The 27,440-nt window shown below is 50.0% G+C and overlaps 2 protein-coding genes and 2 long non-coding RNA genes across 5 annotated transcripts; 3 read left to right on the forward strand and 1 right to left on the reverse strand.

Moving 5' to 3' along the window:
• The first annotated feature begins 737 nt into the window (after window positions 1-737).
• On the forward strand, window positions 738-13,028 carry LOC110017584. The gene is made up of 3 exons (XR_002872625.1): window positions 738-1,020; window positions 2,726-2,805; window positions 12,811-13,028. It is a non-coding gene; the product is annotated as an uncharacterized LOC110017584 (long non-coding RNA).
• On the reverse strand, window positions 2,891-18,797 carry LOC101166594 (ribosomal protein S6 kinase alpha-5). Of its 2 annotated transcripts, XM_011490028.3 has the most exons (17): window positions 18,348-18,793; window positions 15,927-15,998; window positions 15,578-15,796; window positions 15,380-15,495; window positions 15,203-15,304; window positions 14,388-14,471; window positions 14,209-14,312; window positions 13,983-14,133; window positions 13,745-13,906; window positions 10,122-10,247; window positions 9,905-10,038; window positions 8,432-8,525; window positions 7,825-7,995; window positions 7,437-7,628; window positions 6,078-6,237; window positions 5,189-5,352; window positions 2,891-5,113 (listed from the first exon to the last, which is right to left on the reverse strand). In XM_011490028.3, exons 1-17 carry the CDS (start codon window positions 18,418-18,420, stop codon window positions 4,832-4,834), a joined length of 2,406 nt encoding a protein of 801 aa, XP_011488330.1. In that variant the 5' UTR covers window positions 18,421-18,793; the 3' UTR covers window positions 2,891-4,831. The 2 variants fall into 2 exon arrangements, with proteins under 2 accessions (XP_011488330.1, XP_011488331.1); XM_011490029.3 differs by lacking the exons at window positions 7,437-7,628; window positions 7,825-7,995; window positions 8,432-8,525 and having other exon boundaries at window positions 13,745-14,133; window positions 18,348-18,797.
• On the forward strand, window positions 16,005-19,776 carry LOC105356873. The gene is made up of 2 exons (XR_002872624.1): window positions 16,005-16,924; window positions 18,226-19,776. It is a non-coding gene; the product is annotated as an uncharacterized LOC105356873 (long non-coding RNA).
• A 492-nt stretch (window positions 19,777-20,268) lies between these two features.
• Window positions 20,269-27,019, forward strand: hadha (hydroxyacyl-CoA dehydrogenase trifunctional multienzyme complex subunit alpha). The gene is made up of 20 exons (XM_004082056.4): window positions 20,269-20,397; window positions 21,371-21,412; window positions 21,489-21,559; window positions 21,624-21,757; window positions 21,887-22,025; window positions 22,099-22,218; window positions 22,475-22,577; window positions 22,662-22,784; window positions 22,898-23,016; window positions 23,203-23,259; window positions 23,333-23,442; window positions 23,504-23,638; window positions 23,707-23,878; window positions 23,946-24,032; window positions 24,100-24,240; window positions 24,324-24,392; window positions 25,044-25,239; window positions 25,317-25,431; window positions 25,730-25,875; window positions 26,468-27,019. Exons 1-20 carry the CDS (start codon window positions 20,331-20,333, stop codon window positions 26,611-26,613), a joined length of 2,292 nt encoding a protein of 763 aa, XP_004082104.1. The 5' UTR covers window positions 20,269-20,330; the 3' UTR covers window positions 26,614-27,019.
• Window positions 27,020-27,440: the final 421 nt, after the last annotated feature.

The following is a 27,440-nucleotide window of genomic DNA, read 5'->3' on the forward strand; positions in this document are numbered from 1 at the left end:
TCAGAACCATCCATGCAGCGAGGAAACCCGACCGGTGAGAAGATTCTGATTCTAAAGGATTCAGAAGCTCCAGCGCTCCATCTGCTCCTCAGAACCACCAGAACTTTCTCCAGAAAACACCAACTTCCTTTTCCTTGCTGTCTATGTTTACTTTATTATTATTTTTTTAAAAAGACCAAACGAGTTTCTTCAAAGTTTTGAATCAGTTGTAAACATGTGGTTTCTTTGGGAGGTCTGAAAGCGGACTTGATGGCGCTGGACGTGGAGGTTGGGCTTTTCCAGACACTCTGAGGTTCTGGAGGAGCTTCAGGGTCTGTTGGGGAGAAATCCTCACGTTCGCTCGTTTTCTTTGTCCAAACAGATCAAAGCAGAACCTTCAGAAGGATGGAGGGTCTTCCATCTGCAGTCTGGGAATTAAAGAAACGAATAAAATCAAAATACTTTAAATACAGAAGATGCACTTCAAAAATAAAAATAAAACATTAATTTTTAGTCATGTCTATTCTATGATTACTTTGCAGGTGAGGCACCAGCCGCCCATGCCTCACCTGCACCGTACACACTGACTGCAGCTGACACATGCTCCTTACTGTTTCTGTCTTCTATTGTCAAATAAGACGCTTTTTTTATTACTTAATTTGCGTATTTCTCATCTGCCTGATTACATTTTGCGTCAGTTTGTGACTCATTTCCTCTTTTTTATTTGCTAAGAATGCGCATTAGAAACATACTGAGTGCTGCAGTTCGTACGCCTGGCGGCAGAGGGCGCTGCTGATCCCAGAGACTGTGACGCGGCGGCTAAAGAATAGTAGAAATAGTGATAGCTAGTCCATTGCAGTTCTTTCTAATGTTGTTTAGCATCATTTTCTAAATGGAGCATTTTGTGTCTTAACTCGGGAATTTGTGGAGAAACGTCTGTGGCAGAGGTTTCCATGGAGACGGAGAGGCTTTTAAACCTGAAGTCAGAAAAGGAAAACAACACAGTTTTCTTCAGAAGGAGCAGCAAAGACGTCATCTAAAGTGAGTCAATAACAATTTTGGAGATTTCTTTATGCTAAGAAAATGTTGAAATGAGATATAAATATAATATAAACAACTCAATGTTACTGCTGCCAATGAAACGGTGAAGAAGCTGCTCTGTTGGGTTCATTTTTTATCTTTTTAATTTCTTGTTTTTGTTTGTTTTTTTATTTTTGATGTCCTGTCCCCCCCCCCCCCCCCCACACACACACACAGCTTTATTGAATAGAGTATTAAAGTACAAAACACAACATCAAGCCACATCAGCCACAAGACAAAATATATAAAAATATATTAACAAAACCAAATTTTCTTTGAGGAGATTAATTATGAAACAAAAAAGCACAAATTGTTGCTTTGGGTGTGTTCATCTTTTTAATGTAATTATTGCATCTCTGTCTTAATGCAGTAACATTGGGAGTTGTGTGTTTTTTATACTGCACTTATGTATGTAATATTTAGATTGGAGAAGTAACAAATTAATACTATTTTCTACTTTTTTATCATCAGAAATGAAATATGTGAGGATTTGATTGACATTTATAATAATGTTACAGTTAAATTTGAAGTTTCCAAACGTCTAATTGTTTCCAAAATTCACAGGAGATTTTTCAAAAGTAGAAACGGTGAAGAACAGGTTCAGGGAAATCATGACAAAAACTACAATTATTTTCTAGATTAGAGAATTTGGAAATAAAGATATTTGTGGGGTAAATGTTCTGTAGACTTTTCTGATGTATTTTTTAATATGTTATTTATATATCTGGCAGTAACCTGCTTTTTGCTCTGCTGCGTTCATTTGTTTGTAATTTCCCAGAAAACGACAGGATTTTGGCTAAAAACAGCTTCATCATCATGAAAAGACTGGGAACGCTTTGAAAATGGATCAACAGCTAAAGTTAGAATGCAGGATCCTAAAGTTCAGTGCATCGGTGAAACTCAGATTAACATTGCCGCTCGCTTAACAAACGCTGCTGTAGCTCCAGCTACAGTGAATGGGCTGCTCCTGAGTCTGGTGGGGTGATTTCAGACTGTGGAGCATGAGCATGAAGGCACCATGTGCCTGTTTAATGACTGCAGGAGGCGTTCAGGACCCAAGCTCTCTGCAGGAAAACACGGTTCTGGGTTCAGGCTCAACTGAAGTTAAACATTTTATTCTGAATGCTATCGATTCCTATTGAACTATACCATCAAGCATTGATTTGTCTGCATTTACGCACAAGTGTGCTCTTTTTTCCAGCTGCGTTTAAAACTCAGGAAATGAAAATCCTCTTTGTGTTTTGTTTTCAAAGTTTAGAGCGTCTGTTGAACGTATATTCACTCCGCCTGCTGTTTACATGCAAACATATAGATGAATGGGCTTCTCCGTTTGCGTCTCTCTCCGTGTATTAGCCGGACTTTTCATCCAAAGAAGCTCAGGGCTGGATTTTAGCGACCAGCTCCATCTGAAACTCGCCCACAGAACAGCACACATTGTTTAGTAATGGATTGCATATTAGTGCAAAGAGATTTCAAAGAAAAGAGATATCATGAACCTGGAGAGCAGGCAGTATAATGAGTTTGTGCTGCCGGCTGCCCACAGAATCAGCCTGAGGGAAGTGCTCTGTAAGTGCATCTTCTGTATTGTTGTGTCTGCAAGTGGCTGAAACCGCAGAGAGCGCACAGAGAAATGCGCTTTGTTTTGCTTTTTTTTAATATTCTGCAGCGAAATCGAACCGGCTGCTTCTGCAGAACCCGACCGGCTGAAGAAAAGGATGCAGAAAAAGAGAATCGGATGGGAAGAAAGTGAGGAAATTCCTGCAAACTCAACAGTTTAATGCACAAAAAACGTAAAATGGAAAAATATAAATACATAAATAAAAGAAAACAATCATTATTATAAATTTATTAAAAATAAATTACTTTACAAGAGAGAAAAGCGTAAAGGTTTCCTCTTCAGCAAAAACAACTTATTTTCATTTAAACTTTATAATATTTCACACTGTTTCTAACACAGTTAATCCCTTTTAAACATTTTTATATGCTTTTTCCAGAAGCTTCTCTTTCCTTAAATCCATTTTTCCTGAACTCACAGTTTTACAGTTAAACTCTTATTTCACGGCCTCTTCCATACTTTGTCAAACACTGCCCTCTAGTGGCGGACTCTGCAGGAGGAATCGTTCCTTTGACAAATTCTGGCTGCAGAAATGTCCTTACTGATCATCTCAGCAGATCCGATCCTGACCAGAACCAGAACCAGACTGTACAGATGTGTCTGTTCAGAAAAGCTTCGCCCCTGGAGAGCAGAGGAGGAGCTTTCAGAGGAAGGAACCCTCAGAAAACGGATGATCCTCCACCGTCCATTCGGCCTTCAGCCCGGTCGGGTTGTCTTGCACCAAACGGACCTTCTGAACCACCAACATGGACAGGAGCTTCATTGATTCAGGAGATCTGAGCTAAACTGAGACCCGGATTTACTGGGTCAGCAGGACCCTGAAGTGTCTCAGGGCTGCAGCTCCATGTCTCTGAAGGTTCTGACCCGCTTCCAGTCGGATGACCTAAAACAGGTTTCAGGGGGAGAAAAGGAGGCCGCAGGAGCTCCAATCAGAACCATCCTCCGTTTCTCCTCCTTCACGCGGGTCCCGGTGCCGCTGGGCTGAGCCGGGCCCTGCAGGGACGGAGGAGCCGCTCCTTTCTTCTCAGTGCAGCGCAGCAGCTAATGGAGGCTGGCTCCCAGAGGAGAGCTCAATTTAGGACACTCTTCCTCTTCCTCCACTTGAGCTATTAATACACCCAAACAAAAGGAAAGAGGCTTAATGAGGCGGCAGCGGGGAACCGCCGCCAGCAGAGGAAGACGAGGGCTTTGTAGTCTTCAGAAGCAGCCGTTCCTGCTCCTCTGAGGAGAAAAGAGCTTTTTGTTTCTCCGTTTCTGCTCAAAGTACAGCGGTGACTGAAGTTTGATCGGGACGAGCAAACGTGGCAGAAACGCCGCCTTTCCGCCGGCGCCCAAACATGACGGAGCTTCTCTGGATGACAGACGTTGACTGGACCGGGTTTGATACCAACATGGGGGGGGGGGGGCTGCCTGTAGCCTGCAGAGTCTCAGCAGCCGTTTCATCCTGAAACACCCCCCCCCCCATGCGGTAGTCCACAGTGGATTCAAACCCACCGCACAGTTTCAGGTCAGACACTCTACCAGCAGGTCGCTAAATTCTGGGGATTCTGTTTAAACGGGTCTGGTTCTGCGTGGAGCCCATGAAATGTTCAGACTGAACCCGGTCAGAACCTCTGCTGTGGGTCAAAGTCCAGACTCTGGACTGAGATCTGAGCGCCGCCGCATCAGAGGTCACCAGCAGGGGGCAGCGCTGCAGAACAACCTTCACAGAACAACTTCAGTCCAGATGGTTCTGCTGTCGATCTGGACCCGCCCCACCCCCACCCCCCTGTGATAATCTGACCATCTTCATGTGAAATCTCACAGATGAATCATCATTTGGGTTTGGAATAAGTCCAGAGGAAAAACAGGGACTGCCGGTTCTGGTTCTGATCGGACTCGGCGCTTCCATCCAGCAGAAATAAATGAACAATAAATCTGTTTATAAGTAAAGTTCAGTTTGGAAAATGCTTGTAAAAATCTGACACCTTCCCTTCTTTGACTTTGGGAGCAGATGACGGTACCTTGGGGTCCATCTGACCCGGGTCAGCAGGCCAGCCCGGTTCTCCTCAAAGAACAGGGAAGCTCCGCCCCTGAACAGGTCACTTGTGAGTCAGAGGAAAGCTTAACTACTTCTGAGGAGGACGGGCCGCTCCGCTGCATCCCCCCCGCTCTGCCTCACTGTCCCTCTGAGAAATGGAAGGCGGGGGGTCCCGGTGGGGCCTCGGAGTCCGTTACCAGGGTGACGGGAGGGCTGACCGGGGTGCTGTGAGGGTGGGCGTCTTCCGGAGAAGTCTTCTCCTGAGACTGGGAGGAGGAGGAGGAGGAGTGTGTGCTCTCGCTGGAGCTGCTGCGCGTCTCCGTGCTCGTGCTCGTCTTCTTCATTTTCCTCCTCTTGGCGAGCGGCGCCTTGTCCACGGTTTGGAGGCGGAAGCCTTCCCGCTTGCACTTGTTGAACGCCTTGGGACAAAAGAGAGGAGGTTGGATTACTCAGACGCGTGGACAGCGGAGGCCGTCGTCATCTGCCGCCCTCACGTTGAAGGTGGCTTTGACGCAGGTGTGCACGGTGGCGGTGGAGGACGCCAGGACGTCCGGCGTCATGAGCGGGTTGGAGGACAGCTGGCTGTCGTCCTGCAGCCACGCGTTGTAGCGCAGACCACACATCTTGATCCTCTTGTTTGGATCCACGGTCAGCAGCTCTGCCAGGAAAAGGAAGCAGAGAAACGTCACTTCCTGCCGAGGTACGACCACACGCCTGCAGGGGGCAGCACTTTCTGACCACACGCCTGCAGGGGGCAGCACTTTCTGACCACACGCCTGCAGGGGGCAGCACTTTCTGACCACACGCCTGCAGGGGGCAGCACTTTCTGCTTTCCTCCCACCAGGATGCTCCTCCCACCAGGATGCTCCTCCCCCAGGATCCCCCTCCCCCCAGGACCCCCCCCCCCCCCATGATGCTCCTCCCCCAGGATCCTCCTCCCACCAGAACCTTCTTAAAGACGTTCATCACTTCTGTGTTTATGTGCAGAAGTGATGAACGTTTTTCTCCTTGGAGAAAGAAGAACCGGGTCGGTTCTGCAGCAGACTGACGTTCATATTTGTCTTCATGAAGGAAGCAGCTCGTCTCCTCTGGTTCCCCTGAACCCGACCAGCACAGCTGACCCACTTCTACATCCATGAGCCGCTAAACCTTCAGGCTGTGAGCAGCAGAACCAACAGAACCGTTGGAATAGTGATCCTCTGAGGCTGAGAGTTTTCTATCAGAGAACCTGAGGAGCTCCGCTCTGAAAGTGGAGCAGATCAGGGGGGGGGGGCGTCCCGCCTCTGCTCCAAAGTCTCAAAGTGCTGAGTCATGCTTTGAGGAAAGCATCTCCAACTTGGAGGGAACAAAGGCCTCCGTTCTAAGGAAAGTGGAGGTTCTCACCTTGAATGAGGTCTTTGGCCTGCTGGGACACGTTCCTCCACGCCTCCCCCTCAAAGGAAAAGTCTCCCTGCTTGATCTTCTTCATGATCTCCTCGGCGCTGGTGTGGGTCAGGGTGGGCTCCTGACACTGGAAGGGCACCTGTCCGGACAGCATGGTGTACTGTGGGGGAGGAGGACACGTCAGCACCGGCACCGGTACCAGCACCAGCATCAGCAACTCTGAGGAGCTCCTGACAGACAACCTTCCTTCTGTCACACGCTGCACGAGGGGCATCATGGCCACAGAACATGCGGGACGCTCTCACCTTGGCCACAGAACCAGCGGGACGCTCTCACCTTGGCCACAGAACCAGCGGGACGCTCTCACCTTGGCCACAGAACCAGCGGGACGCTCTCACCTTGGCCACAGAACCAGCGGGACGCTCTCACCTTGGCCACAGAACCAGCGGGACGCTCTCACCTTGGCCACAGAACCAGCGGGACGCTCTCACCTTGGCCACAGAACCAGCGGGACGCTCTCACCTTGGCCACAGAACCAGCGGGACGCTCTCACCTTGGCCACAGAACCAGCGGGACGCTCTCACCTTGGCCACAGAACCAGCGGGACGCTCTCACCTTGGCCACAGAACCAGCGGGACGCTCTCACCTTGGCCACAGAACCAGCGGGACGCTCTCACCTTGGCCACAGAACCAGCGGGACGCTCTCACCTTGGCCAGGCGGCCGTACACGTCAGCAGACGTTTCGTCAAACCTTCCTGAAGCCCACTACCATCACACCCCCCCAAACTAAACCCATGCGTCGGGAACAGCCAAAGGAACTCATGAGGTTATTATGGGATGGCCACAGGAACTACGGCCATTTTGTTGCAAGGTGTGAAATCTGGCAATTTTTTCTCCAACAGCAAAGGAAAAAGAAACATTTTGGACACACGCCACCACCTGAAGTCGACCTTTGACCTCAGGAAGAGGCTGGCCCCTGGAAATCCTCCTGGAGGTTTCGATCTGTCACCTCCCTCCTTCAGCTTGGTTGGATTTAAAGTGTGTGGATTGTGAACGGCGTCAGCAGAGCGTCGTGAAAGTGGAAGACGTGAAACGAAACAGTGTTGGGAAAGTGGGCGTGGCCAACAAAAAACCTCCGTTACCAAAATGTTCTTTTGCCGATTCTTCTAAAAGAAGTCGACCCGTTTGTGCCCCAGATGAACAGAACATGAAACGGTTGCTATGGAGATAAACCGGCCACATTAAAGGCTTTCTTGTTACCTCACTGCAGGAGCCGCTTCGCTGCACGTTCCTTGAAAGATTTTTATCCTTGAATGTTTTCTAAGGACCACCTGTAATGTGACGGGATGGGTGACGTACCAGAATGACCCCCAGACTCCACAGGTCGCAGGACTCGTCGTAGCCGTCGTACTTGAGGATCTCGGGAGCGGCGTACTGCAGCGTGAAGCAGGGCGTCTTCAGCAGCTGCTGGTCTGGTGGTTTGAGACGAGCAAAGCCAAAGTCTATGATTTTTATCCCCGAGTTCTCACTCTCATCTGTGAAGAGCAGGTTCTACGAGGCAATTTGAGACACGGACAGCAGTCATGTTTTCTTCTGTTCACCACCATCACAGCTCCTCAGAGCCAGCTCTAGTCTGCAGCAAGGCTGACCGGGTCCCTCTGACCCGTTTCAGTCTGAGGGACAGAACGGCCCCGTGCGTTCAGATCTGTTCTCACGAGGGGCTCAGAAGAGTGGGGGCGTGCCGTACCTCTGGCTTCAGGTCCCGGTGCACCACGCCCACGTCGTGCATGTGGCTGACCGCAGACACCAGCCTGCGCATGATGCGGCTGGCCTCCGTCTCGCTGAAGTGCTGCTTCCTGCGGATGCGCTCCAGCAGCTCTCCGCCCCCCAGCAGCTCCAGGACCAGGAAGGTGTGGAGCTGCAGCAAAACCAAGAAAAGCTCTTCAGGCCTCCGTCCTGAGCTGAGCTCGGACGGCGAACGGCCGCCTGACCTGCTGACGACAGGCGGCGGCGGCGGCGGCCCCTTTAAGGGTAAGAGCGTCTCAATAAAGCGGGAAGTGAAAAGCGTTTCTCATTAGTGCTGCATCTGAAGAACAAAGGCAGCTCTGCTTTCATCTGGGTCACACGCCGGCGAGGAGCAGTAATAACCACGGAGCTCATCAGCACTAAAGTGGCCTGAAGGACCCCCGCTAATCAACCTGCAGCAGCCCCTCCCCATCGGGCGGGGGGCGCTGCAGCTCCGTTTGATGAGCAGCTCCTGCCAGCCCGGGCTTCAGCTGGGGGGGGGTTCCCCTTTCCATCTGCCCCACCCCAGTTTTAAAGGACCTAAGACCCCCACCCCCCCGGCGGCTCACCTGGTCGTGGTAGATCTCGTGTAGCTTCACGATGTTGGGATGGCCGTCACAGAGCTTCAGAGCGGCGATTTCCCGCTGAGTCTGAGCCTCCATCCTGATCCAGAAACACAGAACAGAACCAGAACCGGCTTCAGATCAGAGCCCACGAGAACAGAACCAGAACCGGCTTCAGATCAGAGCCCACGAGAACAGAACCAGAACCGGCTTCAGATCAGAGCCCACGAGAACAGAACCTGAACCGGCTTCAGATCAGAGCCCACGAGAACAGAACCAGAACCGGCTTTAGATCAGAACCCACGAGAACAGAACCAGAACCGGCTTCAGATCAGAGCCCACGAGAACAGAACCAGAACCGGCTTCAGATCAGAACCCAGAAGAACAGAACCAGAACCGGCTTCAGATCAGAACCCACGAGAACAGAACCAGAACCGGCTTCAGATCAGAGCCCAGGAGAACAGAACCAGAACCGGCTTCAGATCAGAACCCACGAGAACAGAACCAGAACCGGCTTCAGATCAGAGCCCAGGAGAACAGAACCAGAACCGGCTTCAGATCAGAACCCACGAGAACAGAACCAGAACCGGCTTCAGGAGCTGCAGCCAGAACCTTCCAGCTGCTTCTTTTTATCCAATCTGAAGAATCATTTCTCTGATGTATCTCTGCAGGCTGGGGGGTTAAAGTAATCTGATTACATTGGGAGCCCTTAGTCAGAGGTTGGTGGTAACTAGTTACATTTGCTGAGTTACATCATACTTTGGGTTGAAGGTCCTGCACTAAGTTACTTATTTCAGTTACCCCCCCCCCAGTTGGTCTCTGCTGCAGGTGTCTTCCCGTTAGTGGGAGGGGCCACATGTCCACTCAGCTCAGGTGAGGTGCTGAGCGACTAATGGGAAGAAAACAGTCGGGTTTCCTGAATTAGTTGTTTGGGATCAAATCTTGACGGAGCTCCTTCATGAACAAAAACATTTGTTTAGAAAATGAATTTGAGGTTACATCATCAGAAGGAAAAAGCTTGAATCTGAGTCTGTTTTTCTCTGAGGGTCTTTGCCTCATCAGCCGTGTAAAGTCCATCATAAAGGACTTTACGGGGTGGGGGGCCTTTGGCTGGAGAAATTCATAACTGCGCCTGCTGTGCTGCCTGAAGCGTTCAGTGTGTGGAGGACAGCAGGCTGTTCTTCCTTCATGGCAGTGGATGCAGTTTATTTTTTCCAGGACAGCTTTAGCTCGTTTGGACTTTTTCTGTGGCTACAACAAAGGGGGCGTGTCTTCATGTGTCTGTGACTATCTGGTATTTAAACCCATCTTCCCGGTGGCGTGGAACTGGACTTTGGTCACATGACTGACTCATTGGTCACATGACTGACTCCAGTGGATGAAGGACTCCAGCAAAACCACATCCAGCAGGTTACCTGCATTTCTGTTCTATAGCGCCTGCATGAGCGTCTGATTCGGGGGGTCAGCGTTCAGCCCTACCTCTTGCTGACGATCTTGACGGCGTACTTCTGTCCGGTCTTCTTGTGGGTGCAGCGTCTGCAGATGGAGAAGCTTCCCTCCCCCAGAGCGCTGTCCTTCAGGTCCATGTCGTAGTTCAGGTAGAAAGGGGAGTCCTGCCGCAGACCACAGACGGATGAAGGAAAACGGCCGGAGATCCGACCAACGGCACGGTTCAGGAGAGGGGGGGGGCCTTCACCTTCATCATGGAACTGCGCGCCACCGCCGCCGACCCGGGCCTGTCCGCCCCCCCGCACAGCTGGATGGGGTCGTCCATCACCACGTTCCTCTTGAAGAGGATGGACGGCGCCATGAAGGAGTAACCCTGTGCAGGAAGACGAAGCCAAACGAGTTTCTGACTTTGTGGAGAAACGTAACGACGCGTTTGGAGGCAGAAACCCTGAATATCTGGGTCACGCTCCGGTCCGGTCCGGAGTCAGACCGACCGGTCCAAGGAGATTATATTGTTACTTTAAATTTGAACTGAAGTTTGGTTTTAAGAGAAAACGGAAAAGTAAACAGAAAAACTGGTAACAGCAGAACAAAGGTTTCACAGTAAAAAAGCATTTTGAAGACATTTCTGTTCAAAGACGTAACTGTAGTCTTTAGGAGGATAAAGCTCTAGAAATAAGGAGAGTTGGATTTATTTAATAGGATGTATTTAAAGAGAAACCTGCATAAATGGACATAAAAATAGAAAACTTTTTAGAACATACAAGCTTATTTTAAGACAGAATATTTCTAATTACCAGAGAAAATTACCTGAATATGAATGTTTATAGGTCATTTCTTCAAATAGCAGAACATATTTAGTTTGAGGAAATCTTTATAAAACAAATCTATTGGCAGATATTTTTCTACGCATAACAAGGAAAAAAATCTTTGATCTTTTTTCCATCTTTTCCAAAGAATCTGCGGTTTTCACCGTAAAAACCCATCAGTGAACCGAAACAGAAAAAGGACGCAGCAGAAATAAACGGAATAAAAGAGATTTCTAAGAAGAAAAAAATTATGGAAATGAAACAGAAAAAAACATTAAATATAAAAGTATAAAAATTAAGATAAATACATTTAATTAATCTGTGACGTGTGTGTGTGCACGTGTGTATGTGTGTGCATATGTTTTTTTTTTTTATTTTTTTTTTATTTTTTTTTTATTTTTAACTTGTCCTGTCCAACAGCTGGGCAGACAGATGAGAGCTGAGGGCCTCTTGTGTTGGACAGATTTTACTTTAACAAGAGGGGTTATTAATCTTCAGACAAACCAAAGGTATGTCTGGATAAACCCCTTTTGTAATTGAGGCCAAACTTTATTAATTTCAATCATGTCTGAAAATCTTTGGTGTTGGACCGGACGGAAAAGGAAAGAGGGGAAGAAGAGAGAGGGACGATAGAGAGAGGGGGGGTAGGGGGTGATAATAGGAGGGGAAGGGGGATAAGACCATGAAGCAGCATAAAGCAACAAGTTTACTGGTTGTTAATCATTATGGTAACGTTCAAATGTAGTACAATAAGGGCGGAGCCTGTCCACACACACACTCAAATGTTATAAACACACCTGCTAGCTGCAAAAAATGTCCACCTGTCGACATATATACAAAACAGATAGTGTTCACACGCATACTTATGCCTTAAAACCAACTAGTGTGAAATATTTCAGTCATTCAGTCATGCAAACTGTAAGTGCAAAGGTGAGCTAACACCTGTGCTCAGGTGAGTGTTTATGTTCTTCTAAAATGGATGGTGGAACGTGGAAAGAAGGAGGGAGAGTGCCCAGCCATCCCCACCCCAAGACCCCCACCGCAGCAGCAGCGGCAGCCGGAATCCCCCCAACGCCACACGGGAACCGGCAGGGAACAACCGCCGCCCGGGCGACCAAGCCCGCCACCCAGGCCAGGGCCAGCAGGACCGCCGCAAGGCCCCCAGAGCCAGAGAGCAGGGAAGCACGGAGGGAGAGAGAGCGCCGCCCCAGCCCAACCAGGAGAGCAGCCCCCCCGCCGCGCCGGGAGAACCCAACGCAGGGCCCCACCGGAGACGGACGCCCACAGCCCCAGACGAGCACCCCACCACCACCCAGGAGTTCCGGGCATCCCCCCGCCCCAACCCCAGGTACGAGCCAGGACCCCCCAAGGGAGACCCGCTCCGCGCTCCAGGCAGCCATGTTTGCATATGTTTACGTGTGCATGTGTGTGCACGTGTGTGTGTGTGTGTTTGCATGTGTATGCCCGTGTGCACGTGTTCATGTGTGCATGCATGTGTGCATGCATGTGTGTGCATGTCTGTGTACATGTGTGTGTGTGTGTGCATGTGTGCGTGCATGTGTGTCTGTGTGTGTGTGCATGTGTGTGTGCATGCATGTGTGTGTGCATGTGTGCGTGCATGTGTGTGTGTGCATGCATGTGTGTGTGCGTGTGTGTCTGCATGTGTGTGTGTGCATGTGTGTGTGCGCATGTGTGTGTGCGCGCGTTTGTGTATGCATGTGTGTGTGCATGCATGTCTGTGTACATGTGTGTGTGTGTGTGTGCATGTGTGTGTGCATGCATGTGTGTGTGCATGTGTGCGTGCGTGTGTGTCTGCATGTGTGTGTGTGTGTGTGCATGCATGTGCGTGCATGTTTGCATGCATGCGTGTGCGTGCATGTGTGTGTGCATGTGTGTGTGAAAGAAGATGGCAACACTTTATTATTTCTTCTTTCTAACTTAGTTACTGTATTAACTGATTTCTGAAACGTTTTGATCTGTTTTGTCATTTTTTTAATGCAATAATTATTTTTTAATGTTTGGAAAAACTCAATCAGATGAAATGTAATAATAAAGTAGAGCTGTGCTGAAATGAAAATAGAGAAAAGAAACTAAAGGATTTGAAACATTTCTATTTCTATTTTATAGAAATTCACCCTGACATCATAGGAGCAGCATCTGTCCAGCTGTTCTCATTGTTCCTCTGTCACCACGACCCCCCCCACTTAATTCCAGCTGTGGGACGCCCGGAGCCGGCACCCCGCCCCCCCCTTCCTGGGCGCTCACACACAGCTGCGTGGCACGTGGCGGCGGTGGCGGCAGAGGATGGACGGAAGGATGGAGATGAATGAGGAAGATGCCCCAAATTGCCGGCTTGAATATTTGATTGCTCTGCTGTCAAATGGCGTCTTGGCGCTCTTAATGCAATTTTAATTTTGTTTTGTGCGGCACCGCGGGGGGCGGGGGCGCCTTAAACTGGGATTGCTGTCGTTTGCTCACAGATTGCTGGGGTTGCAAATTATAAAGACCAGAAGATTTCAGACGGCGTGAATGGCAGCTGAGAGGGGAAAAAAGCCAAGATGAAGTTGGCAATCAAAGACTCGAGGCGTCACCGACAGACGAGGAGAAGCTCTCCAAGTGTCACCTTTTATTCCGCCAGAGAAGGCCGTTAATGGATCTATTGATCTGCACCGCTCAAGGATCCAGAAGGCAATCAGACCCAAATTTCATGCGATACATCAGACAGCCATCAGCTGGCGCCGAGCGGCGGGCCTTATTGTGGTTCCAGCTACATCAAAAATAGTCATTCACATCTGTTAGTTCAATGAGAGCCGCACATGGCGGCAATTACCCCCATAAAGGCGCCTTTGGTGGATGTGAAAGCGGCGGCACGCAGACAGACTCATGTTGACTTACAGCAGCCTCCAGAGGCCTTTCACGCCGTCACTCCACGCGCTCAAGTGGGTCAAATACGGTCGCAGACAAAGGGCGGGAAACGCGCAGAACCGCTTTTGATCCGTGTCAACATCTCGCATCAAACCAGCGATCTGCCGTGGTTCCCCGCGGACGCCCCTCCACCCACCTGAAAGATGCGGTCGCAGTTCTGGGGCAGCGCCGCGGGGGAGTAGGTGGGGTCCATCTCCGTGAACTCCTCCGCGAAGTTGCTGACGTCCAGCTCGTCCCGGATGACGGGCTTGAACGGGGCCGGGACCTTCTTCGCCGCCAGGTCCTCCCAGCTGATGTTCTGGAGGTTTCCAGAACACGCCCGTTTCTCCGGATGCTCCTCGGGAACCCGTTCTAGAAGGTTCTGTCTGACTCACCTGATAGAAGGGATGCTTCTTCACGTTTTCCGCCCCGTCGGGACCGGAACCCAGCCTCTTCGTCGGGTCTTTGGTGAGGAGGCGCTGGATCAAGTCTTTGGCGGAAGGATCCATGTCTTTGGGGAAGGGGGGGTCCTTCTTTAGGATCCTCCTGAAGGTAGCAGACACACACACACACAGCTGCAGACCCGCTCAGCAAACCCCCCAGTCCGGAGGAACCGCCTACCTGGCGATGTCCGAATGAGAGTTCTCGCCCCCGTCCACGGTGTAGGGCGACCCGCCCGTCAGAAGCTCGTACATCAACACGCCGAGGCTCCACCAGTCCACCGCCTGGGGGGGCAAGAAGGCCTCCTCCTTACAGACTGAAGGTTCCACCTCTTTAGGGGCGGCAAACGGGCGGCTCACCATGTCGTGTCCAGACTTTCCTCCTTCAACGATTTCCGGAGCCATGTACTCGATGGTTCCACAGACGGAGAACGCCCGCTCGGCCTGCAGAAGAACCCGCCAGATCTGAAGAACCGACGCTTCTCAAATCCATCCAGCAGAACCGTTCCGGTTCTACAGGAAGGGTTCTCAACAGCCTCTGCAGAAACCCAGACGTTTCCGAACACCCAGCTGCTCAGCGGCAGTGAAAGCTGCCGGTTCCGTCACCATAACCTGCCTCCTGTTCCAAACATGTATCATTGAGACAAGTTCTGGTTCTGATGGATGTGATCCGGCTGCACTGAACTTTACAGAAAATCCTGTCTGCTCACAAAACTCCATCAGGGAGATTGTCTTCTGATTTTCTTCCTTAACTTTATTTTCTTTCCAATAGATTCAAACTCTGTTGGATCTAAATAAAGTTTAATTTGCATAAATTATTTCTCCAGCAGAGACTGGGATTAATATGAACACAGAAATGTATAAACATGACATACAGAATGTAAAAGATTCAGGAATTCGGCAGTGATGCTCCTGATGGTGCAGAGGGCGCAAGTGCATGCTGGGAAATGTTGTCTGTAAGCCAAAGAGCTACTCCTTAATGATGAGCCACAAATATAAATGAAAACATTCCCAAGCTGCTGTTGAAGATGATTTTCCCCAACCATTCCTGCCGTTTATTTGAAGTTCTCTTTCTATGCTTAGTGCACGTGGCGTGCCCTGCAGTGGGCGGGGCTTACACGCCTTTCAGACGGACGTCTTCTGGAGGACAAAGACGTTCCTCAGAATGTCGGTACCTGATCAAACTCTTTGCTGAGGCCGAAGTCGGTGAGAACGATGTGGCCGTTGGAGTCCAGGAGGACGTTCTCCAGCTTTAGGTCCCGGTAGACGATCCCGAGCTGCAGCAGCAGAACTGCAGGTTAGACGCACAGCACCCCGGCACCGCACCCCGGGGGGGGGGGAGAGGGCCTCACCGCGTGGAGATGCTCCAGGGCCAAGACGATCTCCCCGCTGTAGAGCGCCACCTCCTGCTCCTTGAAGCGAACCCTCTGCACCAGGTGAGTGAAGAGCTCCCCGCCGTTCACGTAATCTGAAACGGAGCCCAGAGTGCATGTCGGACCAAAAGCAGCCTTTTCCAGGAGGAACCAAACTTTTATGTTGAAGCCTCTGACCCAGGATGAGGTGCAGCTTGGTGTCGGTCTGGAAGGCGTAGTGGAGGGTCACGAGGAAGGGGGACTGGCGAATGTGCTCCAGCACTTGGCGCTCCGTGCGCGTGTGTTCGGCCGTCTTGGCCTTCTGCACGATGGTGGCCTTCTTCAGCACCTTCATGGCGTACAGCTTCCCGGCGTCGTGGCCGCTCACCTTCCTGACCAGGAACACTTTCCCGTACGCTGGGGGAGGGCGGAGGGGTGCGTTTGTGCTCAAGCAACCACAAATGCAAGGAATGTGAAGCATCCTGCAGGGACGGGCCCTCAGGGGCCTCCGCGCTCTCATCGCTGCAGCCAGCAGAGCCACACTCACCTCCGGTACCCAGGACCTTCAGCAGCTCAAAGTTCTCCATGCCGACCCGCTCCACGTGACCCGTCAGGTTTGCTGCAGAGACGGAGGAGGAGCCTGATCAGACACGGGGTTGATGGTGCATTCACTGACAGTCAGACTCCTCACTGCTTTGCTGGTTATTTGTTCTAAAGGCCCTGTTTGCTGCATCTGGACCTCGTTCATTGACGTTTGTTCCGGAACAGCCGCCTTAAGCTCCTCCTCTTCCTGTCAGGTGTTTTCTTTGCAGCTGGAGCGCTGGGTGCAGCCCGTGCACCCCAGCGGCAGGCGGCGGGACACCTGCAGCTGCCACGATTTACAGGTATGCAAACGAACAGGTAAACTGACAGCTCGCTGTGTTCCAGGTGTGGTGATGCGTTCAGGGTCGTGGCGGATGAATAAACGAACGTTAGCGAGGAATCGTACAAGTCTGTAAAATCTTCTTTAAAGTGAATTCTGCATAAAATTGTGCATCAGAATAAGCAGGTGATGTTAAAGATAATTAATGCATGCGTGTTTAAACACCTCTGAGGTGCAGTTCTGCTTTGTCCCTGCCACAGTCAGGACCCTGAAGGCATCAGGTATGGAAAAAAGTCAAGACAAACAGCAAACCTGATGTTTGTTTGTGCTGTGATGGGGGGGGGGGGGTCTGCACTGCTTCCTTAAGATCTTAGAAATCAGATTTTGCGTCTTTTCTTTTTTGATACATTTAAAAAACTTTCAAAGACACAAGAACATGTGAAAAAAAAACACGATGCTTCACCGTCAGTCATCTGGAGCCGAGCTGTGGCCCCCAAACGCCTGTCAGATCCTCTTTGGGTCCTCAGACCCGGCAGGTCGGACCATGCAGCCGCTTTGGCTTCATTTACAGAACCAGCCTGTAAAACCTTCTGAACGTCTCTGTTCTTCAGCTCGGCTCTCAAACCGGGGCCACGGCGGAACCACAACCAAACCGGGGATGAGGCGACATCGGGGAACGGCAGGTCAGAGTTCAAGAGCAGAATTACTGACGGTCCGTGAAAACCTAGTCTGATAAAAAAGGTGTTCTGGTGTTTTCAACATGTTTTTGCAGCATTTTTATGATTACGTGGATAAAGAAAATTAAGGTCAAAATTGCTTTTCTGCAGATTTCTTTGTTCAATTGTTTTGAATCAGGAGCTGGAAAGGCGCTAAAGTGGGCGGGGCCACTGTCTCCCAGCCCCGCCCCTTTCTGATCATCCACCTGCAGATCCATGAACGTCTTTGTTTTCCTGGTCTGAGCTGGAATCTGGATCAGAACCGGACGGATGGACGGATCTGATGTTGCTGCTGTTTTTGTTGCACCGCTAACGTTCGGAAGGGGGTGTGAGGGGCTGTAAGCTACAGGGAGACCGTGTAAATAGATGGATGACAGGAATTAGGGGCAGACTTACTCCTCATCAACAGAACTCTGAGGTGAATTTCTGATGAACTCCTGCTGCTCTGCAGACACTATGTCCTAGAAAACGACACAGGTCTGTTGATTTTGGCTCAAACGTCATTGTCGTCATGAAAAGGCCACTGGGAACGTTCTGAGTGGAACTTTGATGACAACGTCTCTGTTCAACTGAGTGCAAACATGCAGGAGGATCCTGCAGGAAAATGCAGCGAGCAGAGAAACCTTCCTCTCTCTGTGGTTTCTGCAGACACAGCTGAGCGAGCACGACAGCGTGCCATTAATGCAGCTGATTGCATCAGTTGCTGGACTTTTTTTCCTCTTACAAGCAAAAAGCTCGAGGTGTGATGCAATTGGAGCGGAAACCGTTTCAGAGCACGAGAGCGTGGAGGCCTCCAGGTCTCACCTGCAGTCAGAGCCTCCCAGGTGAGATGGAGCCTGCAGGTCTGACTGCTCTGCATGCAGGTCAGCCTGCTGACCCCCCTGCAGACCCGCAGGGTTGGTCTGATCAGAGGAGGGGGGTCACGTCCGTGTGGATGCAGTCCTGCACCGCACTCAGATCCAGAGAACGTGGAACCGTTTTCAGCAGAACCTCATCCATTCACACACATGCTAACGCTAACTAGCAATGCTAACAAACAACAACAAAACCCAGTCAGGCTCGAACTGATTCTGTGGACCAGAACCAAGTTCGGCTGGTGGTTCGGTTTCCTTCGGTGTTTCTGTCAAACAGCAGCGGGTCACGCTAATGTGATTACCGGGAACATCCCGGAAGCAGCTAAATTGTTGTTCCAAGAGACCGGGATTATTCTGCAGGAGCGCAGGCAGTAAGAATTAAAAATAACCGAAATATCGGCGCGTTTTTTTCAGGAAACGTCCATGTTGGCGCCGTTACCGACCACACAGCTGACTCCGCCCAGCTCCTCGCTAAACGGCTAAAGAGGACCGGAGCTTCTTCAGCACCGAGTTCCGCCGTCGGACCGCCGACCTACCGTTCCTCAGCTCGTGCTTGACGGTGAACAGGTCACCCCCTTCTTCAGAGGACCCCTCCATCGGGGATGGCATCGCGGTTACGTGTCGCTCAAGGGGGATTCGCTTCCTCGGAGGTTCGCAGGGTTTTTCCGCGCGGGATGAAAACGAAGGGAACGTCCATGAAGGCCGGCCCGTCCGGCGGCGAGTTCGGCGGCGGAACGGGCTGGAGGATGTCCCTGAAGCCCTTCCAGCGAACAGCCAGACCACTACCTCCGCGGTCAGACCGGCCCTCGCCGCTGATTGGTGTTGCGATGTTCAACTCTGACCTCTGATTGGTTCTTCGCATGGTGGCAACCAATGGTGCCGCCTTCTTTGTGCTGCGTTCAAATGCGCCTCGTCGGTTCTTTTTTTCTGATATTTTTATTTCTAAAACGCTAAAATAATAATTTTCTTATTAAAATGTTGATGTGTTTTTATCTGCTATGTTAAAAAAAATAAGATAAGCCAAACATAAAGTATTTTACCCCCCCCCCCCACACACACACACACAATCAACGGTAGATTTAAATCTAGATAAAAATGCCTGTAAGTTGTTTTACAATACTGATGAACCGAGCAGCAGTGATCAGGCCCCGTTCTATTATAAGAGAAAACTGCTCGTCAGAACATTTGTGAAAGCTAGTGTTTTTTTTCCCATACATTTTATTTATTGACAACATATGCTGCAAAGGTGAGAATACAGCTCTGCCAAAATGGGTTTTCTGTTCCAGCCACAAGTTTGTTTCTGCCTCATGTTCTTATCAACAGTTTCCACAAATGAACCAGTTATTCAAACATTTAAACAAAAAGAGCCGTTAATGTCAACATAAGACAATTAAACTTTAGTGTCATAACATGAATGTCAAATTGGACGACTTTGAATGAAAGATCTGTCTAAATGGATGCAGACTGCCCCCTTTGGTAGCTTCCATGTACTGAATGCATGTTCCCAGTCGGGTTTATTTTAATGTCAAGTGGAAACTGTTTTTTTTGTTGTTGTTTTTTTTTTTACTTATAACGGATTCCTGCTAAATTTAGAAATGTGAGGAGGTTTCTGGAGAAGAAAATAGAAGGTCAGAAGAAGCAGATTTGTGTCTTTGTAGATTTAGAGGAAGTCTATGACGGGATCCAGAGAGGAGCTGTGGTTTGGATGAGGACGTCTGGAGTGACACAGAAGAACGATGGAGATCTTCAGGCCACGGATGAGGGCTGGAAGACAGTGGTGAGATGTTCTGTAGGGGTGACAGAGATGGGGCTGCATCAAAGGTCAGCTTGGAGCTCCTTCTTGTTTCCACTGTGATGGACAGACTGACGGATGAGGTTAGACAGGAATCTATGTGGACCATCATGTTTGCAGATGATACTGTGGAAAGGTTGGAAAGGTGGAGGAAAGTTTCATGTGTGACCAAAGAATGAAAGGAAATGTGTAGAATAGTAAATCACTGCATGGATTTTACTGCTATATTGTCAAACAGTTTAAATGTAGACAATAACAGATCATATTTTCTGATATAGTGTTATTTTTAATTTTAGGATTTTTCTAATGAAAATAATCTGCACATATTTTAGATAATTTGATTTAGTGTCTAATTATCCTAAGTTTGATACGTCTTTGTATGAATGTATGACTGCAGATTGTGTTGTTTTGTGCATTATTCTTGCTTTGATTGCTTTAAATAAACCATTTAAAATCAAAAAATCTAATTAAATATTTGAAAAAGTTGTGGGGGTGAAAAAATGTATAGAACTTCAAGAAAAGTATTACGTTTATTCTGTAAAAACGACATTCAGTGTCAAGGAATGTGTTGACCCACAACTTCCAATCAAAAACGGGGTCTTCAGAAGTAGCCAATAACAAGCCCGCATTCTCCAGTAGCGACCAATGAAATCCTAGCAGGAGAAATCCATTTCCGGAAGTGACTGAGTTTGTAGTCTTCTGCTCCACACTGACCTCCGCTCCCAACATGGCTGGTGTCCGAGCCCTTGGTGTTCTCTCCAAGCTGTCAGCGAGGAGATATGCTCTTATTTCAGGTAGAACAAACCTTTGCGGAGTTTGAACGGCGGCGAGGAGCAGGCGGGAGTTTTACTTGGTAATAGATAACGAGGTCTGCTTTAGCTTCTGTTCCCACAGAGACAACTAGCTTGTAGCTTCGCAGAAGTGAGCGCGGTGCTGTTAAGCAAACGTGTTGGTGTCGTTCAAAGAAAACGTGTCGTAAAACACTAGTTCGTGGATTTCCCTCCGAACGTAAACAGATTCCGGTTTGTTTGGTCCGTGAAGCCGCAGCGCAAACCTCCAAGTTGTGCTAATTAGCTTCCTGCTACGGAATCAATGGTGATCCGTGGCTAGGATTCAGAACCGCCTGAGCGAGCCGGTCCATTTACGGTTCTGGCTGCGGGTTTAACAGATCCGTTCTGATCTGGCGCGTGTTTAGGCAAATGTCTGAAAGTGAGGGTCATTCATCGCCATTGTGTCTGTAGGGGGGAATGTAGGTGAAGGGTCATTGTCGAGGAGAGTGCTCAGCGCATGCGCGCGAGAGGTCACGGCTGTCACACGAGGACACCTCAGTGAAACCGAACATGTTGTTAGAGTACCACAGGTGTGTTTTCGAGACAGACTGTTTTTTTTGGGAGCATTTCATAGGAAGGACTCAGATTCTCTGTGGCAGGTCTGGTTCTGGTCTGATCCAGACCCGGTTTCTTTTAAGGGTTGTTCTGGTTTGATAGCTCACCTGAACTCAGGTTCTGTTGTAGAGAGTGGGGTTTCTGTTCTGGTTCGCTTTTCTTTTCCTGCTTTTGGTCAGGTCGTGGGAAAGTAGCGCCCCCAGATGAGCAGTTTGTGGAACTGCACGGTTCTCCCAGGCGTTTTGGGCCACTCCGGTTTTCTGCTGGAAGCAAACCGAGCATGATTATCCACAGGACCGCTCCAGAGCTAAAACAGCCTAAATAAGGGAAAAGAGCTGCAGCTGTAGTCTACTAACCACTGTCACTGTGTTTTCTCTTTCAGGCAGCATCTATCGCTCATTCTCCCTGGCTCCTGCCATGCTAGGTAACTCCCCTCCTGCTGCCTTCAGGTCCCGTCGTTCTTCGGCGTTTGACCTTTTCCCCGTCTGCTCTCTTCGCAGCTCGGACCCACGTGAACTATGAGATCAAGGATGACGTGGCCGTGGTCCGAATCAACGATCCAAACTCAAAGGTGAGAACTCAAACTCGGCTGGTTTGACTCCGATGGCGTGACTTTAGCTGCGGCGCGTCTTCAGGTCAACACGCTGTCGACGCAAATGCAAAAGGACCTGACGGAAGTCATGGAGGAAGTGTGGGCCAACGACGCCGTCAAAAGTGCCGTTCTGATCTCCTCCAAGCCTGGATGTTTCATCGCTGGGGCCGATATTAAGTAAGAGTCCCTGCAGCCGAAGCTTTTGTTTGGTGTCGGCCTGCAGGCGCTTTAGCAGCTTTCCTGAGTAACCACGCTTTGTTTGGGTGTGGATCCGGTGACGAGTCTGGGAAACGTTGTGCGTTTCAGCATGATCCAGAGCTGTAAGAGCGCAGAGGAGGTCAGCAGACTGTCTCAGGAAGGCCAGAAGATGTTCGAGAAGATTGAAAAATCTCCCAAACCTGTGGTTGCTGCCATCAACGGCTCGTGTTTAGGAGGAGGCTTGGAGGTGAGTGCTTCCTGTTGTCCTGTCGGAGGTGAACTCGGCCTCGTTGTCACTGTTTGTTTGTTGTTGTTTTTAGTTTGCCATCGCCTGTCAGTACAGAATCGCAACCAAAAGCAAGAAGACAGTTCTGGGTACTCCTGAAGTCATGCTGGGCCTCTTACCTGGAGCCGGAGGCACGCAGAGACTCCCCAAGATGGTGGGTGCTCACATCAGGTGACCTGTTTGCTTAATGACATGCAGAAACATCAGCTTCACTCCCCAATCCAGCATCTCTGCCCTCCTGTTTAAGGCTGCAGAAAGGTCTAAATCTGCCTTTTAATCTGAGATTAAGGTGTTCTTTAGTCAGAAGGCCGTAATGGAATCCATCCGTGCATCAAATGCATTCCAAGTTCTTGATGGATCTGTTTTTCTCTGGCCTCCTTCGTCCCTGAACACGTCTGTCTTTGGTGCAGGTGGGTCTTCCTAACGCCTTTGACATGATGCTGACGGGAAGAAACATCAGAGCGGACAAAGCCAAGAAGATGGGGCTGGTCCACCAGCTCATAGACCCCCTGGGTAAGAAGAAACAGCTTCCAGTGACCCGCTCGCGAATATTATGGGATGTTTGGGGACTTTTCATGTTTTAATGGTCACAAACAGGACCTGGATTGAAGAGTCCAGAAGAAAGAACCATAGAATACTTGGAGGAAGTGGCTGTGGAATGTGCCAAAGGGATCGTTAACAAGAAGATCGCTCTCCACAAAGAGAAGAGCATGATGCAGAGTGAGTTCTATGGGTCTGAGCCGGTTCTCTGGGTCTGAGCGAGTTCTGTGGGTCGGACTCCCTTCAGGCTTTTCTTCTGTGTCCGTGGGATTCAAACCTGCTTGTCTTCACAGAAATCCAGGACTATGTGATGAGTTTTGAGTTTGTGAGGAACCAGATTTACAAAACGGTCCAGAGCAAAGTGATGAAGCAGAGCAAGGGGCTGTATCCGGCACCGCTGAAGATCATTGAAGTGAGTGGAACCAGAATAAAGACGGACGCCAGCGACCCTTGAATGATTCTGTCAATGAGGAAAATTTAAAGAAAATGTAAAAAAGGAATAGAATTAGCCAAAACATCCTCCATACATGAAGCTAACGCGTGCTGCAGCTGTGGTCAGAACGGTTGAATGCTAACGCTAGCCTCTGTTGGGTCTCAGTGTGTGAAGGTGGGAGTGGAACAAGGGCCAGTGGCCGGATACCTGGCTGAGTCTCAGGTACGGTTCGTGCGCCTTCATCAGCAGTTTGGTTGAAGCACCAAAGCCATAAATTCCTCTGGTCATTTTTCAGAATTTCGGTCAGTTAGCCAGAACCTCCGAGTCTGCGGCGCTCATCGGTCTGTACCACGGACAAGTGGCGTGCAAGAAGAATCGCTTTGGGACCCCTGAGAGAGAAGTGAAGTAAGTGTTGGTTGGCGGTCGACCTCCCGAGGGTTTGATCCTGATTAAAGCTGTGCTTCAGGACGCTGGCCATCCTGGGCGCCGGTCTGATGGGAGCAGGTATCGCTCAGGTGACGGTGGACAAAGGCGTGCACACCATCCTCAAAGACACCACCCAGGCTGGACTGGCCAGAGGGGAGCAGCAGGTCTACAAAGGGTGAGTGGATCCGGAACCTGCAGACTGGAACTTCAACAAACCTTCCACTGACTCTCATTTGCAACAAGGCTCAACGACAAGACCAAGAAGAGGAGCATCACATCGTTTGAGAGGGACGCCACGCTGTCCAACCTGACGGGGACGCTGGACTACAGGGGCTTTGAAAAGGCCGACATGGTCATCGAGGCCGTCTTTGAGGACATCAGCATCAAGCACGCCGTCCTGAAGGAAGTGGAGGCTGTAAGTGACTCTGCGGGGGTCCGGGGCCGTCGGTTCAGGACCGTTCCTAACAGTCGCTTCTCCGCAGGTGGTCCCCCCTCATTGCATTTTTGCCAGCAACACGTCCGCCCTCCCCATCAAGGAAATCGCAGCTGCCAGCAAGAGGCCAGACAAGGTAGAGGGGCGGGGACTGAATCCGGCGTCCGTGAAGGACCGCGCTGACGCTGTCCTCTGCGTCCTAGGTGGTGGGAATGCACTACTTCTCCCCAGTGGACAAGATGCAGCTGCTGGAGATCATCACCACGGAGAAGACGTCCAAGGACACCACCGCCTCCGCCGTGGCGGTGGGCCTCAAGCAGGGAAAGGTCATCATCGTGGTCGGGGTGAGCCTGTCGCACCACAACCAGCAGCGTCAGACGCTCCAGGCAGCAGTTCTCACCGTTACTGTTTTTCTGAATTCCTGCAGGACGGACCCGGATTCTACACCACCAGGTGTTTGGCCCCCATGTTGGCTGAAGCGGTGCGGGTGCTGCAGGTCAGCGCGCCCGGGGCCGCCACACTAGTTCCAACTCTAAATGTTTGGACTTTCAAAGTTTAACGCGAAGGTCTTGGTCCCAAGGAAATAGCAGGAAACATCAAGCTGGGACCCTTTCAAAATAAAACCACCCACAAACCGTCTCAATGACATGAGGAGATCAAATCATTCCCTAAGCCAGTGCTTCTCAAATAGTGGGGCCATGCCAGGGGGGGCGCGCACTAGTAGCGGTTTTAGGCACAGGTAATACGGGCAATTGCCCAGGGCGCAAATTTAATGTGGGGCGGCAGCGGCTCAGTGCTTGGACATTAAATCTGCTTCACTATTGGTTTCCTGTGATGTTACAGTTTGTAACAGCCTGAAACTGATCTAAGTAGTCATACCAGCATATAAAGAGTTAATCAGAAAATTTACCGTCATTTATTAATACTTTAACTGCAAAAACCTGCAGAGTAGGAATATTTGCTGCACTGAGCTTTTCTTCTGAATTAAGTCGCTGATTTTGTTTTGTGTAAAAAGATCTCCAGCTCTTCTGTAGGTCTGCGCTCATAAAGATGATCAACAGCTGTTGGAAACGCTTCCAAAGGCGTTTCTTGACCTTTTTTTTTCCAGGGATGCATCAATCATAATGCAACCCTCTGGTTCTTTCAGGAAGGGGTCGACCCTAAGAAACTGGACGCACTGACCACGAGCTTCGGGTTCCCCGTGGGGGCCGCCACGCTGGCCGATGAGGTCGGCATCGACGTGGCGGCCCACGTGGCCGAGGACCTGGGGAAAGCCTTTGGTTCCCGCTTTGGGGGCGGAAACGTGGAGGTTTTGAAAACCATGGTCGACATGGGATTCAAAGGTAGCAGGAGTCCCGTGGGGGGGTCTCTAAAGCGGCCGCAGCACGGTCACTGAGGGGGGGGTTTCATTTCTCTGCAGGTCGTAAGTCAGGAAAAGGCTGCTACATCTACCAGCCCGGAACCAAAGTGAAAGAAGTCAACCCGGATATTGGAGAAATCCTGGAGAGGTTCAGGATGACCCCGAAACCCGACGTGTGAGTTCGCCGCCCCACATTCAGACACCCGGACCCCCCCAAAAAGACTTTGTCCTCCCTCAGAACATCTTTACACACAGAGATGCTCTGGTCCTGAAGTCTGACTGGTTCTTCAGGCTGTCTCTGCCAGCTGATTGGTGACAGAAAGGGACCAGTTATTTCATAGTCTCCGCCTCCCTTCCTGTTTGAGGTCCTGGATCAGATGTGCAGTCAGAATGCCAGAAGGAACAACATGTGATCTGATCTGATGAATCTGCATCCTGCTGACGGCTGCATGTTTCTTTTCCCGCGTCCGCAGGTCTTCTGACTCTGACGTGCAGCACAGGCTGGTTTCCCGCTTCGTCAACGAGGCGGTCTTGTGTCTGCAGGAAGGCGTCCTGAACAGCCCTCTGGAGGGAGACATCGGGGCCGTGTTCGGCCTGGGGTTCCCCCCCTGCCATGGAGGTTAGTCTGTCAGCTGGTGAAGGAGTTTTCAAGAAGATCAGGTCGTCACACGCCTGGCGACGCCGTCGGTGTTACAGTCACAGAGGGAAGCTGCTCTGGAGGAGAAAAACCTCCATAAACGTCTCATCCAGTGTTCCTGCTGGATACGACGTCGATAAAAAGCTTTCAGGAGAATTTAGGCCTTTTTGGGGGAAAAACCAGAACATTTCATGTATTTTTTACGGGCATTAAACAGTCTTGCAGTAGTTTCAGATCTGAGCTCCTCCTCTTTGGAGCCGCTGCTGTTTCCAGCTGAAAAACGTCACCGGAAACGTGTCGTTTCCCCGCAGAGCACAGAACAGGAAGATAATTAATGCAAAAACACAAGGAATTGTGGGATTTAGTGTTGATGAAAGAACGTGGAGATGCTCTAATCATGGCGACGACATGTGAGACGGTAACAGTCAGGAACAGATGCAGATCATGGAAATGATTGAAGCTTCTTCGTTAGAACGAGATTAGATGGTTGGGATTAAAAGCTGAACTTTGTGACCCAGAAGCACCGGGTCGGGTTCTGCAGACCTCGGATCATGGCTGCTCTGTGTTCCGCCAGGTCCTTTCCGCTTCGTGGACAGCTTCGGGGCAGACAAGCTGGTGCAGAAGATGAGGCAGTACGAGGCCGTCTACGGGAACCAGTTCACGCCGTGCCAGCTCCTGCTGGACCACGCTAAAGACTCCAGTAGGAGGTTCCACCAGTGACCCGGCCCCCCCACGGGCCGCTAGCTCTGAAGAAGACTCCCGCTTTCAGTGCCTGACGTTCAGATGGGTGTGGCGTACACTTTGGGCCTTCTTTGGGTTCATGACCTCCTCCAGATCCTCCACCGTTCATCGATCTAGAAGGTTTAGGAGGAACAGCTGGAACCTCTGGATTGAATGTTCTAACGGGCTTTTAACCTGATGATGGCCTCAGAGTGTCCGGACACTGAACCTGAATGTAACTTTCAAACACCGACTTGATGTATAGATTAACGGGTTAGTGAGTCTAATTATTTACAACTGATATCTTCAAGGTTGATCTAAAACCACGAATGGTTGTCGCTGGCGGGTTTTCAAAGTTTGATTAGACAAAGTCTCTTTGTTTTTTGTACATTTAAGGCTTTGCTGCTCAGAATGGAGAAGAATGTAAATGTGAAACTTCAATAAAACACAAGTTCTACACCAGTGTTTGATTTGCTTTAAATGAAGTGGATCAAAAATGCCAAACACCCAAACAGGAAGTACCAGGAAAAAACAGCCTCCACCAATGACCCAACAGTTCTGGATCTACAGAACCAGTCAGGAGGAGGATCCAGTGTCCCGACAGGGTTCCTGATTCCAGAACCTGAGCAGAACTGTGTGGAGACGGTTTGAGTCCAAAATAAAGCCCTGTATGAACCGTCCAAACGTCTGCCGGACGGAAACATAAGAGGGTTTCAGCAGAAGAAAGAATTCGGTTTTCCCAGCTTCATTGAACCTAACATCCGTAAATTTGAAACTTAAACTTGATTCGGATCGTTTTGAATCAGGAGCAGACGAAAAAGCTCCTG

Source organism: Oryzias latipes, chromosome 22 (assembly GCF_002234675.1).
Source record: "Oryzias latipes chromosome 22, ASM223467v1".
In the NCBI taxonomy this organism is placed as follows: domain Eukaryota; kingdom Metazoa; phylum Chordata; class Actinopteri; order Beloniformes; family Adrianichthyidae; genus Oryzias; species Oryzias latipes.